The sequence below is a fragment of the Gopherus flavomarginatus genome, chromosome 24, assembly GCF_025201925.1.
Source record: "Gopherus flavomarginatus isolate rGopFla2 chromosome 24, rGopFla2.mat.asm, whole genome shotgun sequence".
NCBI classification, from domain to species: domain Eukaryota; kingdom Metazoa; phylum Chordata; order Testudines; family Testudinidae; genus Gopherus; species Gopherus flavomarginatus.
The window spans coordinates 6868977-6891242 of record NC_066640.1 but is presented as its reverse complement, the minus strand read 5'-3'; the positions used below and the strand labels follow the sequence as shown (position 1 = coordinate 6891242).

The 22266-nt window shown below is 43.2% G+C and overlaps 1 protein-coding gene across 2 annotated transcripts; it reads left to right on the top strand.

The window, feature by feature from the left end:
* Positions 1–179: 179 nt before the first annotated feature.
* NFILZ (NFIL3 like basic leucine zipper) lies at positions 180–21198 on the top strand. Of its 2 annotated transcripts, none has more exons than XM_050934440.1 (4): positions 180–346; positions 16858–17017; positions 17117–17286; positions 19000–21198. In XM_050934440.1, exon 4 carries the CDS (start codon positions 19038–19040, stop codon positions 19941–19943), a length of 906 nt encoding a protein of 301 aa, XP_050790397.1. In that variant the 5' UTR covers positions 180–346; positions 16858–17017; positions 17117–17286; positions 19000–19037; the 3' UTR covers positions 19944–21198. The 2 variants fall into 2 exon arrangements, with proteins under 2 accessions (XP_050790397.1, XP_050790400.1); XM_050934443.1 differs by lacking the exon at positions 180–346 and adding an exon at positions 6651–6791.
* Positions 21199–22266: the final 1068 nt, after the last annotated feature.

The following is a 22266-nucleotide window of genomic DNA, read 5'->3' as shown; positions in this document are numbered from 1 at the left end:
GGAAGCTCTGAGAAATCTAGAAAGCATCTGTGTCGCCAGAGAAACCCACCTGACCCTCTAGCAACACGGCCTGCCCTGCCACTGCGTGTCACTCGCTCTTACGTAATCACTACATGACTCCTGCTTTCCTAAGACCTGGTTATGCAAAAAAAAACAAAAAAACAACAACCTATCAATTAGTGCCTTGCTGACCCACTAACATGTTGCTCGGAGCAGCAATGTAACAAGTGCTGTGGGAGGCTGCTCTGCACTGGAGTTCACCGGCCTCCTCTTCACCCTCACTGGGTCTCTGGAGTGGAGGGGATTGATGCCTGCTGGTTCCTGGATGATTTATCATGTCTTACAGGTAAGTCTGGGCCCCTGTGGCATGAACGGGCAGAGCTGAGCTCATGATCTGCACTGGTGGGGATGGTGGGTTTGCTTGTTTGGGGGCTAAGCAGGCAGCAGCAATGGTGGGGGAAATACCTTATAACTTCTCTGCGCTCAGCCCGAGCCATCTGACAGCTCTCCTGCTTGGCTGGTCCATGGGGGACTCTCAGAGGGAATACCCCTTTACTTTCTCTGCTGTCTTGTCTCTCTTTCCCTCTCTCCCTCTCTCTCACTTCTTTCTTCCCCTCTCCTTTCTTCCCTCTCTCTTTCTCTGCCTCTCCCCACCACCTTTCTTCCTCCCAAGTGAGCTCCCCGTGCTCGGACCCATTCTCCAGCAGAGCTCCTTCCCCGGCACGCTTGGCTCCCTCCCCACACCCAAGCCCTCTGTCTTGCAGCAGCTGGTGTTTTGCTGCCCTGTTTTCTCGGCCAGTCCTCACCATGGGCGAGGGAGCTCAACTGGATCCGTGGACCCAAAACCGCTGCAGCTCATGGCCACTGCTCTTTGCCTGGTTGTTACTGCCTGTTGTCCTCCATTCCCCACCTTGGTTCTGTGGCAGGTGCTTCTTTTCAGAACAGCAGGGCTCACCCTGACATGCCATGAGACTAGGGAGGTGTTTAGCACCTGGATGCTGCAGCATTATGGTTTCTAGGTAGGGTGACCAGACAGCGAGTGTGAAAAATCGGGAGAGGGGTTGAGGGGTAATAGGAGCCTATATAAGAAAAAGACCCCAAAATCGGGACTGTCCCTATAAAATCGGGACGTCTGGTCACCCTATTTCTAGGGCATCTCCTGCTGTCTCTGGGTGAGCACTCATTGCTGTAACACAGACTGGTAACGAGGCGGAGTGCAGCACAGCTGAACGCCGGCCATCTCCCGCTAATGGCAGTCCCCCCTGAACAGAAGGGACTTCCGGAGTGAGAGAGGACTGTGCATGTCTTGGCTGACTTAGTTGTCAGCCTGTCTACCGAGAAAGCCAGCCACGGCCAGTGAATCCCAGCGGTGCCAGTAGTTATTTTGATGTGAATATTACAGAGAACAGAAAGTATTGCAGAGGCCGCTGGACGGTAATGACTTTTGCTGCACTTCATGGATCTGGGAAACGTACATAGGGCCAAATTCGGCAGGGAATTTCCCGAGGTCAGTAGGGCTGCGCTGGGGTAGCTGGGAGCATGATCTGGTTGTGTTTTGGCTTGAAATTCCTATTTAGCCACCTTTCCTAAGATCCTTTGTTTTCTTGTGTGTCTAACGCAAAGCTGCTACCTAGTAGCAGCTACCGTGCAAAGAGCTCTTCTGAAAGGTTGGCCATTGCTTTCAATCCCTGAATTGGAGCTGACCTCTCTGGGGCTCCTCCATCAGGCAAGGACACTAATACTACATCCCCCACGGGGCGGACTGGTGCATCAGAAACACCTAGACAGACAGAGACATGAAAAGCTCAATTGACCCACGCTTGTACTGCTTGTTGGCCATGATTTTAAAAACAAGCTTTACCTTCCCCCATTGCTCAGCCTGGGCAATGTTTCTCCCAGCAGCATTATCATAGAATCATAGAATCTCAGGGTTGGAAGGGACCTCAGGAGGTCATCTAGTCCAACCCCCTGCTCAGAGCAGGACCAATCTCCAACTAAATTACCCCTCTGGCTGCCTCATTCTTTTACAAACCCTTTGCATCTTGTTTCAAATAATTTTTTGGTCATTATTTTACTGCCTTGAAGCAAGTTTTGCAAGAAGGAGAGAACAGTTTTGAACACCACCCACACTGGGGTTTGCAGAGAAGCCAGGTGTCAGGTAACTGCTATTTGATCTTTTTTGAGGAAGGTGCTAAATTTACGAGTAGTAATGTTTGAGGTTTGTGGTGAAGCATCCATCACTCCAGTTTTGCTTTTGAATTCTGACTGTGACAGCTGCCATGAGTTCATGATGCGAGGAGAGGCTGATCCTATGTGTCCCCTGGCCTAGCATATATATTGCCTCCTTGGTTTTTGCCTAGGACTCTTTATTGCTGCCGCTAATTGGCAAAATCCAGAACAAATGCTGAGTTCTGTAACAACTAGGAAAGCCCTGACTAAGATGCACAGGGCAGGTCACCTCTCTCAGATGTATTGTTTCAGGCACTCAGCAGACTCAGGCAGGCAGCGCTACATTGATTACACTCAGTTCCCATTTTCAAAGTTACCTCCACAACCAAGAGAGGGGGCACAAATATGCAACCAGGGATGAATTCTTCTGCCAATGTCATGACTTCAGAATCACAGAATACAAAGGGCATTGCCTACTGGGGATAGTTTTCATTGCACTCTAAAACATGCACTAAGGTTCTGCTCCAATAGTCTCAAGTTTCCTCAAGGTTTCTAGCAAAAAATGTTGTGCAAACTTTAGTTAAAATTCAGCAGGAATGGGGGTTTAGTTTCTGTGGGTTCCATGAATGGTTGCTTAGGAGAGGTTTCACTGTCTTAGAGCAATCTTTCAATCTATCTATGTACTCTATCTATGGTAGAATATTATTAACAGATTACCTTATTCAGTGAATATTGCAGTGATCTGCCAAATAATTTATTCACTCTGCATTAGACACTATCAGTGGGGGAACTTACACATCCCATGTCATAGATAGTGTTGTTGTAGCCACGATGGTTCTAGGATATTTTAGAGACAAGGTAGGTGAGATAATATCTTCTATTGGACCAGCTTCTGTTGGTGAGAGAGACAGGCTTTCAAGAACAGAGCTCTTACGTCACACAGACAAAGGCAGAATTTAACTCTTCATTTCTCTCCCATAGCTATGCCCACTAGTGGATCTTGCTTGTCTAATTTTAAAAAAGAATATTATAATTTTACTGTCAGTGTATGTGCCACATAGAGAAGGGAACTACTAATACTGAAAAAGGAATGAGTTGAAATGCAAAAGAAAATGAAGTTACCTTCCAAAATTCTATTGAATTTGCAAAATTTCCCTCATTGCATCAGCAATTAGACAATGGGATTTTAAAACGTGTGGTAATGAAATGCTTTTGGGGCATACGTGACAGAGATACCAATTGGTCTGGATGCTGCATATCTGGTAAACCTCAATATGTCTTTCATAATTTAGGTAAGCAGCATGCAAATACAGCTCCATGCACAGGACCCTTTTATAGTCAGCCCACAATGAATGACGGTCAATAAATATCAAACATATTCTCAAAACATTCTTCTTAAGATTTCAAGTGTGATTTCTCTCTGAAAAGCTCCTCTGTTAAAAAAACAACCGTAGAACCATGTTCTCTCATGTATACTGACAGCCAATAACACTGGGCCAAATTTACTCAGCCGTCAAGTGAAAAGAAAGGATTTTTTCTCTAAAAGTTGAACCTACTAAATCACCCTGAGATGGTGAGAGTCCAGCAATGCTCTTTGGGCCTGATTTACAAAGGGATTTAGGCACCTCAAGTTAAAGATAGTTGTCTAGTGGGATTTACAACAGTGCCGAAGGCCCAGATCCTCAAAGATGTTTAGGCACAAACTCCCACGGGAGTTAGGCACCAAAATATTTTGAACACTCTAGGCTGAAGTGACTTTGGAGGCTAAGTGCCATTTTCAAATGACAGTTAGGAACCTACGTCCCATTAACTTTCAATGAGTCTTACGGTATGTCTACAGCGCGTTTGAAAACCCACGCCAGTGAGTCTCAGAGCCCGGGTCTACAGACTTGAGCTTGTAGGGCTCATACCATGGTGCTAAAGACAGTAGTACTGATTTTGAGACTTGGCCTGGAGCTCTGGACCAAAACGAAACATCCACACAGCTGCTTTTAGTACTGTAGCGCAAGCCCAAATGTGTAAGACATGGGCTGTGACACACTGCCGCGGGTTTTAAAACGCAGTGTAGGCACACCTTTAGTCTCCTAAAAGCTGAGGTCACTCTTGAAGATGGGAGCTAGGCTCCTAAGCCATTATGTGTTTTGAAAATGCTACTTTTTATCACTAAAGAGTTTACAGAGTAGATTGGTTTAGTAAGAGGACACCAGTTTTTGGAGTACAACTTCCATTTCTGTATACTTAAATCAACATGTACGTTCACGAGCACTCATATTATTTAACATTATACTAACGACTGCAATGATACGGGATGAAAATCTGCTCTTGGCTATTTTCAGTGCTTTCAGGTGAGTTGCAAACGTGTATCTGAGGGCAGAATTTGGATATGTAGAATTGTAGATAACTAGAGAGAGGAAGACAGGGAGAGAAAATACCGGCTCCTAAAATGAAATCATTAAATATCTAAATACCTTTGAGGAGCTGGTAAAAAGTGCCCAGATACCATGGATGATGGGCCCAGCATATAAATACAGACAGAGAGACACATATTTGTGTATTTATAAATCTCCCATCAAGATGTTATCTTGGTGCTTTTCCTCCATCTCTTTCTAGCCAATACATACATAGCCAAACTCTGACCTCAGATACAAGTTTGTAGCTCCTACTGAAGTGATCTGAGGGCACTGAAGGTGTCTGAGGACAGATTCCCAGCCCCAGTGTTTTCAGCCTTTACTACAGGGTCAAATAATATACATGCTCATTGTTGTGTATATAGCTTTAAGCATGCAGAAACAGAGGTTTTCTATTGCTATATCAAGAAAACACATGATGGTGTGGGATGAAGGTTTTGTCAACAGGAATTTGGGACAATTGCATTATTACTCGTGAGTGGGTGCAGCTGCGAGTGAATGCTGGCAGTCATCCCACACAAGAACTGATAGAATCTTTTTACAGTCCCACTCCAAACCGTTGCACACACCACTCGGTACGGTCCACACTGGTTAATTGTTTTAGGAGAGATTTTGACATTTTTATTGGGACTGTTTTTAATCCCTCCAACAGGATAATCAGCTGCCTATAGTAACTCGGAGGCCAAGTGTTCAAAGTTCTAAGGGAGTGATAAAAACCTCCCCCATATGGCCCAATATAGCTTTTCTGTACTTAAAAATGTCACAGCTTTATTGTACGTTCTCTTGCGTCCCATTGGGAAATCAGGAATCCCTCTTTCTTGTGATGTAGAGTTTCAGTTTCTTACCCTTCAAGGTACTGGACTTTGAAGATGTGACCTTTATAGGTATAGAAAAGTGGTTATCAGTCCACATGGGATCTTGCCCATCCTTGGCCTGAGGCCAAGCTAAACTTTTTGGAGAAATTCCACAGACTGAGAGAAGCATAAGAATACATTTCTGGCTGCTTTAAAATAAAATGGCGGCTGCCAGAAACTGCTCAGGAGTTTGGAACATTAGTGGTGAGCAGAGGGCTGATGAGTAAGATTACCCAAAGGTGCATCATATGGCATCTCCATATATGAGGAATAATCATAATCATAATAATTAATAATGAATAAACAATAAATTAATAGTATAAAGAACATATGATATTAAGCCATAAATGTCAGCATTTAATTTTTTACCCAAAGCCACTGTTTTTCTCATAATCTGCAGGCCAAGATTTTCAGAAGTGACGAGTAATTTTGGACATCTCCATTTTGGTGTGCCGAACCTGAGATGTCTTAAAGGGGATTTTCAGAAAGCACTTTTTGAAATGCAGACCCCGTTAAGATGTCTCAGGTTGGGTATCTCATAATTGGGATATCCAAAATCGTTAGTTACTTTTGAAAAAAATCTCGCCTTAATTCATAGGGACATTTTCCAAGTAGGATACAGTATTGCCAACCCCAAACGTTCAACAATGTTGAATCAAAATCATGAGATAGGCTTGAAAATCTTGAGATTTAAGGAAAAACATAATGGGGTTCTTTTCCTTTGCCTTTTGGCTTCTGTTTTTTGAGCCTTTAGGAGTCCCATTTTCAAGATTTTCTCTGCAGCTGCAAGGGCTAAAAACTTACTTTTTCTAAAATGAAAGGCTGAGATTCCCAACTAATCATGACTCTAGCAGCTGAGGCTTTAAGGAAAACACCAAATATTATGAGACTTGTGAAAAAATCATGAGAGTTGGCAGGAAGTTTTATCCAAGACTCTAATACATCTTTCTGGTGAGTTGTAAATCCAGGGACATGGCTTTTTGTGCTCATGATACCTCTTGTGGTGGCACTTTTTGCTGGAGTACAAGCCTCCTCAGCAAAATCCAGTTTGGGTGGTTTGCCCTTTCTGTCTCCTCCAGATTCCCCTGGCAGTTTCCATTGGCCGCTGCAGTGTTCTGCTCCACTTCCTGGCCTAGGTTTCATATAGTATTGTAGTGATGTCTACTGTTAAACTCCTGCCACGTTTCACCATGGAGGTGGCTGCAGTTCAGGGCTGAGTGGAGCATTCCATATGTTCCAGTGTTCTAAGGTAGAGCAGAGCGTTCTGCCTTGGTTGGTCTGTCTATGGAGGGGGACCTGCAAGCCCTTACCCATGGAGATTTTTCAGAACAAGTAGCTGCCTGCAAGAAGCAAGAATCTGGTGAGTAAGCAGATTGCAGTGTGTCTATTTCCAGCCCTGCCTAAGGCCAAAACTACACATCTATGCAGTAGGACCGTGTTCATGTAAATAAGGGCAGAATTTGGTTTCATGTATTGAAGTGGAAGAGTGATGGTAGGGAGTCTCTCTCTCTTTTTTCTCTCTCTTTTCTTGCATGGTCAAACAGTTTAAATATCAACAGAAAGCCCCATTGCTTGAGTCATGTAAAATGTGCTGTGCAAAACTGTGGAGACTCCAAAAGATGGAGTAGATGAGGAGATGGCATTTTCTGTCGCTGATTTCTATATAAGCCATTAAGGGCTAGATTCTGATCTCAGTTACACTGGTAGAAGTTTGGAACACCTCTAGCAACTCCAATGGAGTTACTTGGGATTTTACACCAGTGCAACCAAAATCAGCATCTGACCCTAACGCAGTATATCACCCTCTCTTCCAATGGTTTTAAAAAGAAACAGTAAAAAGCAAGTTTAGACATGAGAGAATATTTCTAAGACTGCTCTGTGTGAGTTGCATATTCATTTTCATTTCGAACACACAAAGGCATGCAGTATAAATGTGCTGCATCATCCTAGTGCTCTGTGCAATCGTAGTGCTAAGGAACGGCAGCTGCTTTTGGGCCAGAGAACCAAAATGCAGGTAATTTCACCCTGCATCTAGATCTCTTTGTCATCCACTACGTGTGTTATAGGGACTCGGTGGAAAGTAGCCGACGCGTGACTCTGTCTTACAGAATCTTCAGACGTTTCATTTATTTCCTGTGATAAAGTAGCGAAAGGGAAACCTCTGAGAGAAAATCTTGATATTAACGATTAATGAGAGATGCGATTGTGCTTTCCCTGATGTGCTCTTTGTGCACACAAAGGTATGAGGGAGGATCAGAAAGTCTCTTAGACAAGCTTCTACTGATGGGTTTGCACCTTTTAAAAGAGAAGCAAAAGCCTTTAGAGACCTGTACATGGCTCTGGCAAGACCTCAGTGAAAGAAAAGATGAAGGGGAGTTTCAGGGACAGAAAGCAATAAACAAAGCAGTGGTAGGTAAATCTGGAGATCTGGATTCTATTCCTAGCTTGGCCACTCAGTGGCTGTCTAATATCAGGCAAGTCATTTCCACCCATATGTGCCAGAGATTCCCAATCTGCTAAATGAGGATAATGATACAACTGATCTATGGGTGATCTAGGTGCTCAAGAAAGGGATCCCCTTGGTCCTTGTGATAAGTTCTGGGGGTGTTGGTGCTGCAGATAGAAGCCATGAGGCTGGGAGATCTCTTCATCTGGTTTCCCATCTAAGCAAAAATCCTTTTTCATAATTAGAGCCCAGGAAAAAGCTGCCACCACTGGGCCCGCAAAGTCCCATAGAGCTGTATTTGCTGGAAATGTATCTATTTTGTTGCTGAAAAACAGACAGAGAGCCTGGTTCACCTTTCTGAGAAACATTTCACACCTTATCTGCACTGGTGTGAATGACTGTGCAAGGAGCAAGGTAGCCGGGCGCTGCATGTCTGGAAGGCAGAGCATGACATTCAGGCTGGGCTAAAGATTGTCCTGGAGTCTCCAGGAATTAAAGATTCATCTTTAATTAAAGATTATGTCATGTGATGAAATCTCCAGGAAGATGTCTGATCAGAATTGGCAACTCTAGCTGGGTGATTTGGAACAAGTGTGTGAAAAGAATATAGAGGGGTTTAGGATTATCAGCTGCCGGGGAATGTTTTCATTTCTGATAGCTGGTATTTGGTGGAGTTTGGTGCATTTCTAAAGCAGAAAAATGGCTCTTTTAAACAAGATGCCACTTTATTTTCTATTTTAAAGTAGTAAGAGCACCTTGGCAGTGATAGCGTAGCACGATCCAAAGAGTGGGTGACCCCATCATTAGCAAGGAAATCACCATCCTCCATTTTCAATTTGAAGGTGGGATTTTAATAAAGGGGTCCCATGAGCCACTGAGACTCATTCTTAGGACAGATCAGAAAGTCTGCGAATCACAATTTATCAAATCGGTTTTCTTTGTTGTTTTTTCTTGACTTCTAATTACCAAGACCAGTGGTCTTTACCAGCTCCCTGAAGTCAATGACAATCTTGCTTGGATAAGGATTAAGACTCCAATTCTGCAGGGTGTTTGAGCCCACACTTAACTTTAAGCATGTGCTTATATTGCATTGATTTAATCTTCATCCAGCGTCGAGAAAGAGGTTACATTAGCTGTGTCATGGGGGAAGTTTGTACCCCAAATGCATCGAGAAACCAATCCTTTAATATTTTAGGAGAAAAAGTTTGTATTTAAAATCCACTGTCATGAAAAACTTACATTAATTGGGGGACTTTTGTTTCTGAAATACATTCAGAAGCTAACATAATGTTTTAGGCAAAAAATAAATTATTTAACCAGCAAATTGAAAGAACTAGCAGGAATCTCATTCAGTGTGAGTCTATATGCACTTTTCACACATTGCTGGAGTACCTTCCATCTTAGGGTGATTGTATGCAGCAACCATTTTCACTGCAATGCATTAAGTAGTGTACACAAATTAAATTTATGTAAAAAACAATAGCTCGCTTAGTGAGGGAGACATAGTTACCACTATTACAGTACAAAATACTCTCACTAGAAGGAAATGTGTACATAGAACTACTAAAAATATGGGATAACAGTGGAGCATGTTTGGGGTACATTTACACCCCACATATTCTTTTGATACAGAAAAAAAAATTAATGCTAAATTCAAATTTCATTTTGCTGAACTATGTACAGGTGCCTAGGTGACAACATCCTGAAATCGCATTGTTGGAGGGCCACTAGTTCTTGAGTTATCACAACATATGAGAGTGTTAATAGAGATGGGCTTCAGCACACGCTTATGAGCTTTGCTGAATCAGAGCCCGGCTGCAAGATAAAACCATGTATCGCTCTGTATAAAGAAGAATTGTTTTGCGTATAGATGGCATCTCATATATTCATCATACTGAGGAGTCATTTTAAGAGCTGGAGCAGCCCTCAGAAAATGATTTGCTTATCTTTGTGCATTGATCTTCACTTTTTAAGAAACTGCTGGGACAACAGTTTCTACCAGATTCAGTATGAAGCAGATGGAATTTTCCATCTGCCTGGGTATGAAGAACAGGGCAGGTCGCATTCTGTTGTTCTGCACGTATCGTGTACTGGCAGGCCAAAAATGGGCATGAGTTTGCTTGACATCGGACAACAATGTTAGCTGAGGGGCCTGATTTTCCTCTCACACCAATATCACCCTAGTGTAATCCTGCTGACCTCAATGGCCTCACTCCTGATTTACACCAGTGTGAACAGAGCCTATAGTGCACCAATTATTTTTAGTGTAGAACTGCTAAATTGCACACCTTAATACATGTGTAAAAATGAATGTGTTCACCGCCCTGCCCTCTGCGATGCAACCTATGGACCTGTTTTAATCTTTCATTTATTGCTTCTCTGTAGGCCACAGGACACAGTCATGATTCAATTAAGGACTAGATCCTGCAGTCCCCGGCACACGCACACATAGTCCTTATTCACGAGTTTAAATTGTCCTGGACTCCTCCTCTGAGTCAAGACTGTGGTGGGTCTTAAGAGCAACACAGTGTTACTGTCCACAAATATTAAGCTTGCTGTGTTTTGACTGGCTTCCCACCAAAGTTAAAACTGAGCTGCCTCACTGAAACCGTCTCATTCATACTACAGTCCCTCTACATCGCTACGACAGCGTAAAGGAACTTCCAAGTGGTTTAAGTTGCATTCACGCCCGTTCAGGCCCCTTTACACTGCCAGAGCAACAGAGAATCAGGCCCAGTGGGTGTAAATGAAAGGAGAGTTTGCCCCAGTAATTACAGTCATCATCCTCAGTGCCAGCTTTAGCCCACCTGGGGCCCTAAGCAGGAGTATTTTTGCCTCATCCTCCCCCTCCGCCAATACTAAAACAGGCAAGTTCTTATAATAAAAAGCGAATAGGGGGTCCCCTTGAGTTGCTTGGGGCCCCAAGCAATTGCTTCGTCTGCTTACGCCTAGCGCTGGCTCTGATTATCATCACCCCTCTGTTCTTCCGCTCTGCAAAGCTGAGGACCTGCCAAAACTCTGTGTGTGTGTGTCTGTGTGTGTGTGTGTGTGTGTGTGTTTCCCAAATTTTAGAGAACGTGACCCTTTGCATTGGAGGATCTGGGGTCTGAATCTGTGGACCCTTGCTCACATGAGTCATCCTTACTCATGTGAGACTTCATTCCCAATTCAAGTCAGTAGTATTACTTGCATGAGCTAAGACTAGTCACATCAATACAAGTTTACAAGATTGGTTCTCCAGCATATTAAGCTGATAAAATGTGACTTTGATAACAGGCCTAGGAGAAACTGGATCGATCCTCCATTTAGGTCAGCAGACCAGGTGAGGTTTGCTGTGGGCATTTTTCACCTTTTTGGGCTCTTCCAGCGTTCCCTGCACTATCAAACCTTCTATTGACTTCAGGGGGGAATTTTGCACACCCAAGGAATGGCCCCTGGGTGGGGAAAATCTGGGAGGATGAAATGACTAGACTGACCCAGATACTTCTTTCAGGTTTCAGAGTAGCAGCCGTGTTAGTGTGTATCCGCAAAAAGAACAGGAGCCCTTGTGGCACCTTACAGACTAACAAATTTATTTGAGCATAAGCTTTCGTGGGCTAGAGCCCACTTCATTGGATGCCTAGAGTGGAACATATAGTAAGGAGATATAGTAAGGATATATATATATATATGTTCCACTCTATGCATCTGATGATGCTCAAATAAATTTGTTAGTCTCTAAGGTGAAGGACTCCTGTTCTTTTTCCAGATACTTCTGTAAATTACTTTGCAGATTAATTATGATTCGTTAGTTTGCGTCTTTCAGTGACATTTATTCTCTAAAGCAGTGGTGCACAAACTGGGGTGGGTGGAGGCACAAGAGACTTTTGTGGGGGGGTGCGAAGAACCTTTGGCCCTTTTATAAAACAAATATACAAATGTCACTTTTCACAGCAGACTTACCAGTACCCCTTTGCCACCCTTACGTCTGTGCTGCTTCTGGTGGCAGTGCTGCCTTCAGAGCTGGGTGGCTGAAAAGCGGTGGCTGCTGACTGGGGCGTTCATTTGTTTGCAGTGTGGGAAGACTTCTGTTCCCCCACGCAATACCCACTCCCGCATTGTTTGTTGGATTTTTATCCTGCTCCTGCTATTATGGTAGCAGGTCCTGTGAGACCCGCGGGATCCCAGTCCCACTGCAGGGTATAGAAAGAAGAGGAAGGAACTCAAGAAGGAATAGTTAATGTGAGTGGTTAATTTATTTTTCATCTGAAATTCTGTGTTTGCAGTTTGTAATACTTCGTGTTTGCTACCTCCTAATAACCTTTATAAATTATAAATTTAGGAATGAAAATAAAGTATTCATGCCTTCTATTAACTTGCAAAAAAAAAAGTTACAGATTTCAGGTAATGGGAAGGATGGCATGGCGGGAAACATTTGTGCATCACCGCTCTAAAGATAGTTGTTACTTCTAATATTATTTTGATGTCCACTGTACACATATAGAGAACAGCTGGGTGTGGATATGTACAAAATACAGGGGAAATTTTTCAAATTTGGCAGTCAAAAGTTAGGTTTTTAAATCCATATGTAGGCATGTAAGTAAAAGTGTTTCAGAAATGCTGGGAACCCACTACGCTCACTGACATTAAATGGATGTGAGGATGCTCAGCACCTTCGGAAATTAGACTTCTTTAATTTAGAGGCCTAAAGTTGGATGCTGGTGACTAGATTTAGGCACCAAATTATAAAATATTTGGCCATAATTTATACATTATTTTCACTTCAATGTTAAAGATTTCAGTCTATCGGACAAAAGAAACAAAGTATAGGAAACAAAAGCAATCATATGGATCCAGAAATGCCTCAACATCAACAATGAAATGATAATAACTGTATATTTGTTATATATTTCTCATATCTGTTATTCAAAGTATTCTTATAATTAATTATTAGATTATTATTAATCCAAATTCTACAGTCAGTGGAGTTACTCTAGATTTACTTTGATGAACTTGGGAGCAAAGGATCTGCCCGTATAACTTATATTATTCAAAAAGAAAACTTATTTTAGTCAATTGTTATACCAATATCATATTCAGTATATTGTAAATCTTATTTTTCAAATATTAAAAGTCAGTTCTTCACAAACGAAAATGTGACACAGATTAGACATGGGTTCTGATCTTGCTTATATCAGGGTAAATCTGAAGTATCTCCATTGACTTCACGTTTGATTTATACCTGTGTAACTTGGATCAGAAATGGGTCCTAAATATGGTACCTATGGACTGAATCACTGACAATTACTGGGGGTCTTGACAGCTGCAAGGATTTGAAAGGTATGAAAACCAAGGCAGAGTGTTTAGAGCTGGTCAAAATTTTCCTTTGAAACTGTTTTTTTTTTGACAGAAAAGTGGAATTTTTTTTTCAAAAATGTCTGCTTTGTGTAGAAAATTTTGACATTTTGTTGAAAAAAAATGAGCACTCAAACCTTGAAAAGATTTTGGCCAAAATATTTCAGGTTTTGGATGAAATATTTTAGTTTTCAATATTTTGCCAAAAAGTCAACAATTTTTTGTGGAAAATTTCAACAACCAAAACATTTCCCCCCTCCAAAAAAAAATTAACAGGGGAAAACCTCCCTATTTTCCAACCAGTATTAACTGTTGTATAGTGTCCCAGGGCACAGGATGGGAACCCCCCAATGCTGGAGCTATTTAAAATTGGGCAGAGGAAAAGGTCTGGAGAAAACACTATAAAATCATCCCTTGCTGACTAGGTGATCTAATACATTTACAGCTGAAGAGCTATACATTTCCACATTATGCACAGAGAGATGTGTATGTAATTCACCTCTATTTTAAAGGTTTGTGAATACCCCTCTCCAGGCTAACTTTCTATCATTTAGTCTATCATATCCCTTGTGAACAAGCTGTATTTCTCAAATCCCAGACACTAAATGATTGAATTTGCATCCATCATTTTTAAAAATTATGTTTTCCCAATGCAACAAATATACCAAAATACCAGATTCATCATAATACAGAAAGAAAACAAAGAGGGTTAGGATAAAGGGAGAGGAGGGGAGGAGATATATCTATAATCCAGCATTTTTAATACCCCAGAAAGTTCAAAATATGCTTCCAAGTCAGAATCTGCCCAAAGGGCCAGTTTTTCAAGGGCTCAGCACTTACAGCTGGGGCTATATTTTCAAAAGAACTCAGCTCCCTGCGGTTCTCATTGTGGCACTCAGGGCCAGATTACCCCAAAAGCTTGGAAGCCAAATGGGAGCCGGATTCTTTTGAAAATCTGGCCCTGATTGTGAGTGCTTGAGCACTTTGGCAAATCGGGCCCTATTGACAGATTTGCAACTGTGCTGTGGCGTGCACCAGCAATTGTTTTGTGCTCTTAAACAGAACTGTAGTAAATCCATGGCTTTGCTGGGTTACCGTGGTTTCTGAGTTAATTTTGCTTTGACTTTTGGATTCACTGGAACCTCAAAGTGATGTTCAGCGACAGGGAATCTTGTGGAAATAGAAACCAAAGGAAAAGTTCTCCTGAAGCCCCCCGAATGTAAACCACTGGCCCTATTCTGCTTTGCTCCCAGCTCTGTGCTCTCACGAACAATTAATTTGAAAAAAGCCTGTTCCTCAATAGCATCTGGTAATCACTGCATTAGTACAAACGTAACATGTTCAGGAATATGAGTAATTAGAACTTGGTAACCTTTTATCTTAAATAGGTCGAAGGTTTTAGCGCGTGATCTGAAATACTACCAAACCACAGATTGCGTTTTCTGTTACTAAGAAAGTTAATACATTGCAGGGTAGAATGAAACTGTATTGACTAATAACCTGCTTATAACACGGGGTCTGTGTTCAACAGTTAATTGAACTTCTTCAGAGATTTTCTGTTGTGAACAAGTACCGTGCTTACTGTGGGCAGATAATGATCTCATTGAACCAGTGGAAATCCAGAGTAACTCCACTGGGCCAGATTCTAATCTCACTTGACACCACTGTAATTCTGGAGTAACAGTTGGGTGAATTCTGATCTCAGTTATGCCAGCATAAGTCAGGAGGAGTGCCAGTGATACCAGTGGGCCAAATTCTGTGCTGATTTAAAATCCTCTGCTTCGCAAGTGGGCCAAGTTCTGCTCTCAGTTTCACAAGCGTAAAACTGGAGTAACTCCAATGATTTGAGCGGGGTTTCTCTGGACTGACACTCGTGTCCGTGAGATTGGAACGCGGCCTATTATCCACTCCTGAAATCATAATATGGCCCAGGGATGGCTTTTCCCTTTGTCCAATGATTTATTTGGAGGTGTATTTAAAATCAAGTATTTTGTATCACTTTTAACTTCTGAGAGGGATGATGTGTATATGTGGGTGCATATCTGTGTCTGTGTGTGGCAGTTACAGCTAAGTGCGCGCACACACACACACACACACACACTTACTTCAAACTACTCTGATATAAGCTTATTCATAATCAAAAGTAGATTTTTGTTTCAGAAAACAAACCACCAAACACTTCTCACACTAAAAAGAAATGCAGATGCACTACTGCCGCTTGAGGAAAGAGTTAAGGGGAAAAAGGGAAGATGGGTCTTAACCAAAATACTGGACTCCTGAACGGAGACCCGTTTACGTTGCTGAAGACATTCAAAGGGATCTTAGTTGTAAATGAGAATCTCTCATGCAGTATCTAGTGGCTGCATAGAAATGAGTTCAAATATAATTTACACCCACTTGTAGAGTGGTATGAAGGGGTCTGAGTGTAAATGCAAATCAGTCCCCGCCCCAGACAAGGTCGTGGATATTCACACCCATATTTTTGGATTATAGATTCTAGGGATCAACTGTAAAATTTGGATTTGGAGTTAGAGCTTCTCAGAGTTTAGGAATTTCCTCCTCCATGCATGGAAACACCATTAGCTAGATCCATTATAGAGGTTGTAAGGGTGTAACTTTTGTATAGGTTCTGTATATAACAACACTAGGAAGAGGAAGCTATTAGGGACACTGACTCTGGACATGAGCAGCACAAAGAAAATGTCTCATTCAAGACAAGATCAGTTTCAGGAGGATGGAGTTTAAACAACATGAGTGCAAATGAGAGGATGAGAGATGGAAGTGTCACCTTTCTCAGAAGCTTCTGGCCCTGCCCTCTCCTGGAGATTGGACCCTGGACTAGAAGGAGCTGTGCTCTGAGCTGGTATGGTAGTTCCTACTCTGAGGGCAGAATCTAGTCTGGAACCACTCTGCACTTCTAGCTGGAGAGCAACTTATTTGATGCCAGTGGACCCTGGGAAATGCTGGTTGCATAAAATGCGTGACCGAAACTAATCTATTGTTCTTACTGATATTAAGCTGTTTCCACTTGCCTTTGTGGATGCTGACTGCATGTTATGTAGGGCCCTGTGGGCGATGGGGGTCAGTGCTGCTGAGAAGATGTCACCAGAGACAAATGACACCTGGGTAGATTTGAGGTTTATATTCTGTGGGTACAAGATGCAAACTCTCATATTTCTGGCCCAGCAGAGACTTCATCCCTTAACTATAAAGGGCCAGATCTTGCCTCAGATAAGAACTTCCCATGACTGCCTCTTCTGACTATACCAGATTTAGCCCCCACCCTTAGGCTACTGCTCCAGGATCCCCTCTCTCTAGTCCAATTCTCACACCCCGCAGATCCACATTCAGCTCCCGTCTCCAACTCGGTCTTGCTTCTCCCCATGCCACCTGCTGTACTTCCAATAGTGCCACGGTGGGACCTCAGGCAAGCTCCCACCTCAGAGCAAACCAATTCAGGATTGAAAGGGTTAAGCAACACTGCTGGAATATACACGTTTCAGGGTTGGTTCACGTTTCAGGGATCAGGAGGGGTTGTTTGTTATTCTTTTTGGCCTTGGCCCTGCTGGGGATCAGACTCACTCTGAACTCCTGGGCTCCACTGGACAACTGGATTTTGTTATGACCATCCAAATTCTTTTCACAGGGCCCTTTTATGCCAGGCAGCTGGATTGAGAATGATGGGGAGAAAGCAAGCTCCACTCACCCAGGCAGGGGATGGGGCTGCACAGTGAAAAAGCCAAGTGGTGATCTTTGACTCATTTAACAAAAGGAGTCATGTCATATACAACCCCTCACCATTCCTGGTAAGTGATTAAGCTCTGAAACAGAGTGTTTCTGCCTTGTGATGCTGTCAAAAACCACAAATGTCCTCAGCCAAAGTCTCTTTTGCTTTGCTTTTTCAGTTGCCAACATTATCCACTGTGATGCTATATGTACTGCCAGAGAGTTTATGACAGGTTCTACCACCGAAACCCATGCAGGACTCCGCCACTGCACTCCTGTAGTCCATGAGCAGGAACAACAACTGCAGCCAACCCCCTCCTCACCACTTCCAGAGAACACCCTGAGTGAGGTATTGTTTCTGGGAGCAGGGATTTTTGATGTGTTTTGAGAAGCACTTAGGACATTTTAGGATTCTTTAAAAAGAATAATAATAAATAATAGTTACATGTTGCCCATACTCTGGCCACCCCCTCCATGGCCACATGTAGGGAGCTAGGGCTAATTGAAAATTTCCTGTTGAAACTTTTCCTTTCGGAAGCAAAACCACGGTTTCGAACAAACATTTTCTGCAAGAAGTGTCTGCTTTCCTCCCAAAATTTCAATCTCCCATTTGAAAACACAAAGCCTAAAACCTGACAATTTTCCGCCAAACACTGACTTTTGCAGGCTGTTGGTCAAAAGTTTTGGACCGTTTTCACCTGAAAACATATTTTTCCAATGAAAAATCAAAATTTTCCCCTGAAAATTTCAATGAAAAAAACATCTCCCCCCCAGCTCCACCAGGAATCCTTATGGAGCTGTGTTCCCCGACTCACATAAGCACTTTACAACTTCACAAAGGGGTGGGGAAGAAGTTTCCAAATGTTATAAAATACATTTTCCCAGTCACATGCATGTGACTGGAAAAATTTCCAAGATTCAGCTCTGATTAATAAGAGTCCAATAAAGCATGCTACTTAAAGGATTATTATGATTAGTTTTGACTTACAGATGGAGCTATAGAACACTGTTATAAAACACAGACCATGCAGATGCCGTCATGTCAATTTAAGCCATGATGTTGAGTGTGATAACGCACATTAAGAATCCTTTTATAATTTAACAAATGAGAATTGATTAATAAGTAAAATAATGAATGAGTTCATACAGTTGTAGATGCCTGAAGCTCTCAGAACCAAATTTTCAAAACTGGCTCCTAAAGTAGGAGAGTTTCCCCAGGGGACAGGATTAGTTGGTGTTGATCCTGCTTTGAGCAGGGGGTTAGACTAGGTGACCTCCTGAGGTCTCTTCCAACCCTAATTTTCTATGATTCTATGACACCAAACTGCAAATCATGTGACTGAGGTTCTAGGCCTGTCTCTCCCATTTACCTGCTGCGTGACTTTTGACAAATCTCTTCTCTTCCTTTTGACCCCTATATGTAAAAGGTGCGTGATGCTACTTATCTCCTTCATCAAGCGCTTTGAAATCGGAGGAGGATAAGCACTAGCAGACCTGTCTTTTCATTATTAAAGTCGCACCAGCAAAATGTGTGCAGCTACTTGTTGCCTGTTGCAGCTGCACGGCTGCAGTGTTTCAGCGTAGACACTCGCTGCAGCAACGGAACGGGTTCTCCTGTCGCTGTAGTTAATCCAGCTCCCCAAAAGGCAGTTGCTAGGTTGACAGAAGAATTCTTCTGTTGACCTACTGGTGTCTACACTGGGGGTTAGGTCAGCTTAACGATGTCCCTGAGCAGTGTGGATTTTTCACACCCGAGTGATGTAGTCGGCTCGACCTGACATTTTAGTGTAGATTTGACCTGCATTCCCGCTCCTTGCTCAAGCATGCAGACATTCACCCATTTGGCAGGCAAAAGTGGGGATTGTGCACCCCATGTTGTGCAGGCACCCATTTGAAAATCTGGCTCCAAAAGTGGCTAGGAGAATAGATGTAATTGTGAGCTGTTCCTAGGCCCTACTGCACTACCAAAAAAAAAAAATGAATAATTGCATGCATAAACGAACACAAATAATATGTCGGTGCTAACAGTTTTGTAATGGATACTTGAATTCCACCTTGCAAGGTTCCCAGCAGCAGCATACAGTGGTGGTGTCTGATGCCATGGAAAGCTTTATGGCACCGCTAAGCACCCTCAGCGAGCTGGGGCTTCATCACGGAAAGAATAAGCTGCTACACGGCAAGGCGAGCGGGCCCTCGCGACGCAAGCGGGAGTTCATGCCAGACGAGAAGAAGGACACTATGTACTGGGAGAAGAGACGCAAGAACAACGAGGCGGCCAAACGCTCCCGGGAAAAGAGACGACTCAATGACTTTGCCATGGAGAGCCAGTTGGCGGCTCTCAATGAAGAGAACGCCCTCCTCAGGGCCGAGCTTCTGGCCTTGAAGCTGCACTTCGGTCTCATCAGCCCGGACGTCTACGCTCACCAGTCCGGCTCCATCCAGGACTTTCTGGGGATTTACCTCAGAGGGCGCAAAGCAGCCGTCCCTCTCCTCGAGGTGGAGCCCTTGACCCGGGAGGGCTGCTTAAGGACAAACGGCGTTGTGCCCCGCATGGTGGAGCCCACTGAGTTTGCCTACAAAGGCCTCACCCCACCCAGAAATCTCCAGAGCTCTGACCCAAAGCAGACCCTACTGAGCACCCAGTATGATCTGAACCCTCACCAGCCAAATAGACTCGAATCAGCCTTCAAATCCACGCTCTGCCCCCCTTACCTCAATTACCACTTTCTGGAGAAATACACTTGCCGGTTCCCTTCGATGGACAATGCCCATTTCTTGGCCACTTCTCCCAGCATGGCTGAGGCAGGGAACCAAGGCGCCAAAAGCCCATTAGATGAAGATGATGAGCAGCAAGTGCCTAAAATATCCCTTCTCCCCCTCAGCAGCCAGCTGTGCCCTGCGGAGGACCCTTCCAGGGGCCGGAGCTATTCTGCCCTGCCTCACAAACTCAGAATTAAGACTAAAGCCCTCAGCAGCTGGGAGGAGAGAGGCTCTGACTCCCGTTGAAATTGCAGAGGAGACCCCCCCACACTATGGGCTGGGAAGCAGAGAGAAAGTGGGGGATAATTATCTTATGCACTGAAGAGGGAAAGTGATTTTTTTTGCATTGAACATGTGAGATATGGGTGCGAGCAGGGCCTGACGAGGGCTGGTATGTGTCTGGCATGGTAGTACTTCCCCACAACTCCACACGCCGTGTTCCAGTGAGACCCACAGACTCACTCTGTGTACAACAGGGGGCTTATGGTTTCACTTTGTTGCTTTGCTCATGCCTGGAGCCGAAAGGCAGGGTCTGGGGTAGGCATGGGAGGACTGAGGATGGGGAAGGCCAAGATTACAGACATGGTGAGCAGCGCATGATACTCCAGCAGCACTACACCCCAACTAAAGTCGCTCGGTGTGGCAGCCATTTTCACTCCTCTTGCTTTGTGGACACTTTCTTCCCCACAGGATGGGGCTGTTAAAGCTTCTATTCATGTTTCCTGTTTGAAACAGGAAATGGACAGAGACAGCTTCAACGATGCCCACCTCAACATACCTGGAGCAGTCTCAGGACAAATGGGGGCGTTGGAGAGAGGTAGCGGACTATCTAAGACTCATGCTGTTCAACCACGTTCCAGCTGTAGTCCCATTGTCCTTGCATTCCTGAAACCAGTGGGACTGTTTGTGTGTGTGAGGATGGGAAGTGAGATCAGAAACCAGTTGGGTGAGAAGAAGAAAGGGCCTCTAGAGCAATACTCACCTAGATTCGTATTGAACAGATTTAATTATCCTTTAAGCCATTTCGTAATGGCTCAGACTTTGTCTTACCTTGAATATCTTCCATGATTCCTGATAGTGATTCCAGATCTCCCCAGTAAAACACGCTTCTGCTGTCATTTGCAGAGCAGTTATCCAGTTTCTGATCGTAGTTACTCTGGAAGTAAATGTAGACTCACGTCAGTGGATTTACGTAGGGGTAAAACAAGAGCAGGATCTAGCCCACTGTATTTCCCGTCAATCATCAAGTTCTCTTCAGACTGAATATGTCCATTTCTCCTAACCAGCATGGCCTAGTGGAAAATGTTTCATTTTTCTTTACATCATTTTTGGGAGGAGGCAAAAATTATTATTTTTTTTTAATTTGTAATTGAGAATTCTATCAAAAATATTTGTGTTTTGTTCATCATTGAATTCGCTTGTGTAAATCAGAAATTTCTGAAAAAAGATTTTTTTTAAATTGTGCAATAATTAAAAAAATATATATCTCCCAATACGTGACTAAATGGACTAAAAAATTTCTCATTTGAAACCATCTTATTTTGAAAATGATACTATAGCCAAAATCCCGGCAGAGCCAAGGCACATCAGTGGTCATGGCCAGCGATACACCAGGGAGCGATATGGCCTGTACCACATCTGACCATGCTGGAGATGATGTTCTATCACAGGGGTAGGCAACCTATGGCATGAGTGCTGACAGTGGCATGTGAGCTGATTTGCAGAGGCACTCAGACTGCCTGGGTCCTGGCCAGCAGTCCAGAGGGCTCTACATTTTAATTGAATTGTAAATGAAGCTTCTTAAACATTTTGAAACCTTATTTACTTTACATACAATAATAGTTAAGTTATATACTGTAGCCTTATAGAAAGAGACCTTCTAAAAACGTTAAAATGTATTACTGGCACGCGAAACCTTAAATTAGAGTGAATAAATGGAGACTCAGCATAGCACTTCTGAAAGGTTGCTCACCCCTGTTCTAGCAGGAGAGCAAATAGGCTCAACCCAACAACCTATTGGATGATCACGGAGAGCCTGAATAACCCAGCCACTGCAGCTCCAGCAAAGGGCTACATGAAAATGTTCATTAAAAATGTCACCAAAAATGTTGATAAAACGAGACAACGAGGTGGCACCTTAAAGACTGACAGATTTATTTGGGCATAAGCTTTCGTGGGTAAAAATCCCACTTCTTCAGATGTGATAGTCTTTAAGGTGCCACTGGACTCCTCGTGGTTTTTGTGGGTACAGACTAACATGGCTACCCCTCTGATACTTGATAAAATGAGAAATACATAACAATTTTAGATCCTCCCACTCCCTCTTTTTTTGGCCAGCTTTAAATGAAAATTAACAATCTGGATTGGGATCATCAAAACTACCTCAGGGATTTGGCCCCCCATGTGGCAACAAGAACGGTGGCAACAGAAGATGGCTGCTGTGACACTTGTTATGTACCAACTAGGGCTGGCTGAAATGTTTCTTTTGCAGTGGAAAATGGGGTTTTCAGCTACATTATTTTTTTTTAATGAAAAATGTCTGCTTCCTGTAGAAAATTTCAGTTTTCCA

Excerpts from the sequence above, each read along its gene's own strand:
- NFILZ (XM_050934440.1), top strand. The coding sequence starts at position 19,038 with ATGGAAAGCTTTATGGCACCGCTAAGCACCCTCAGCGAGCTGGGGCTT.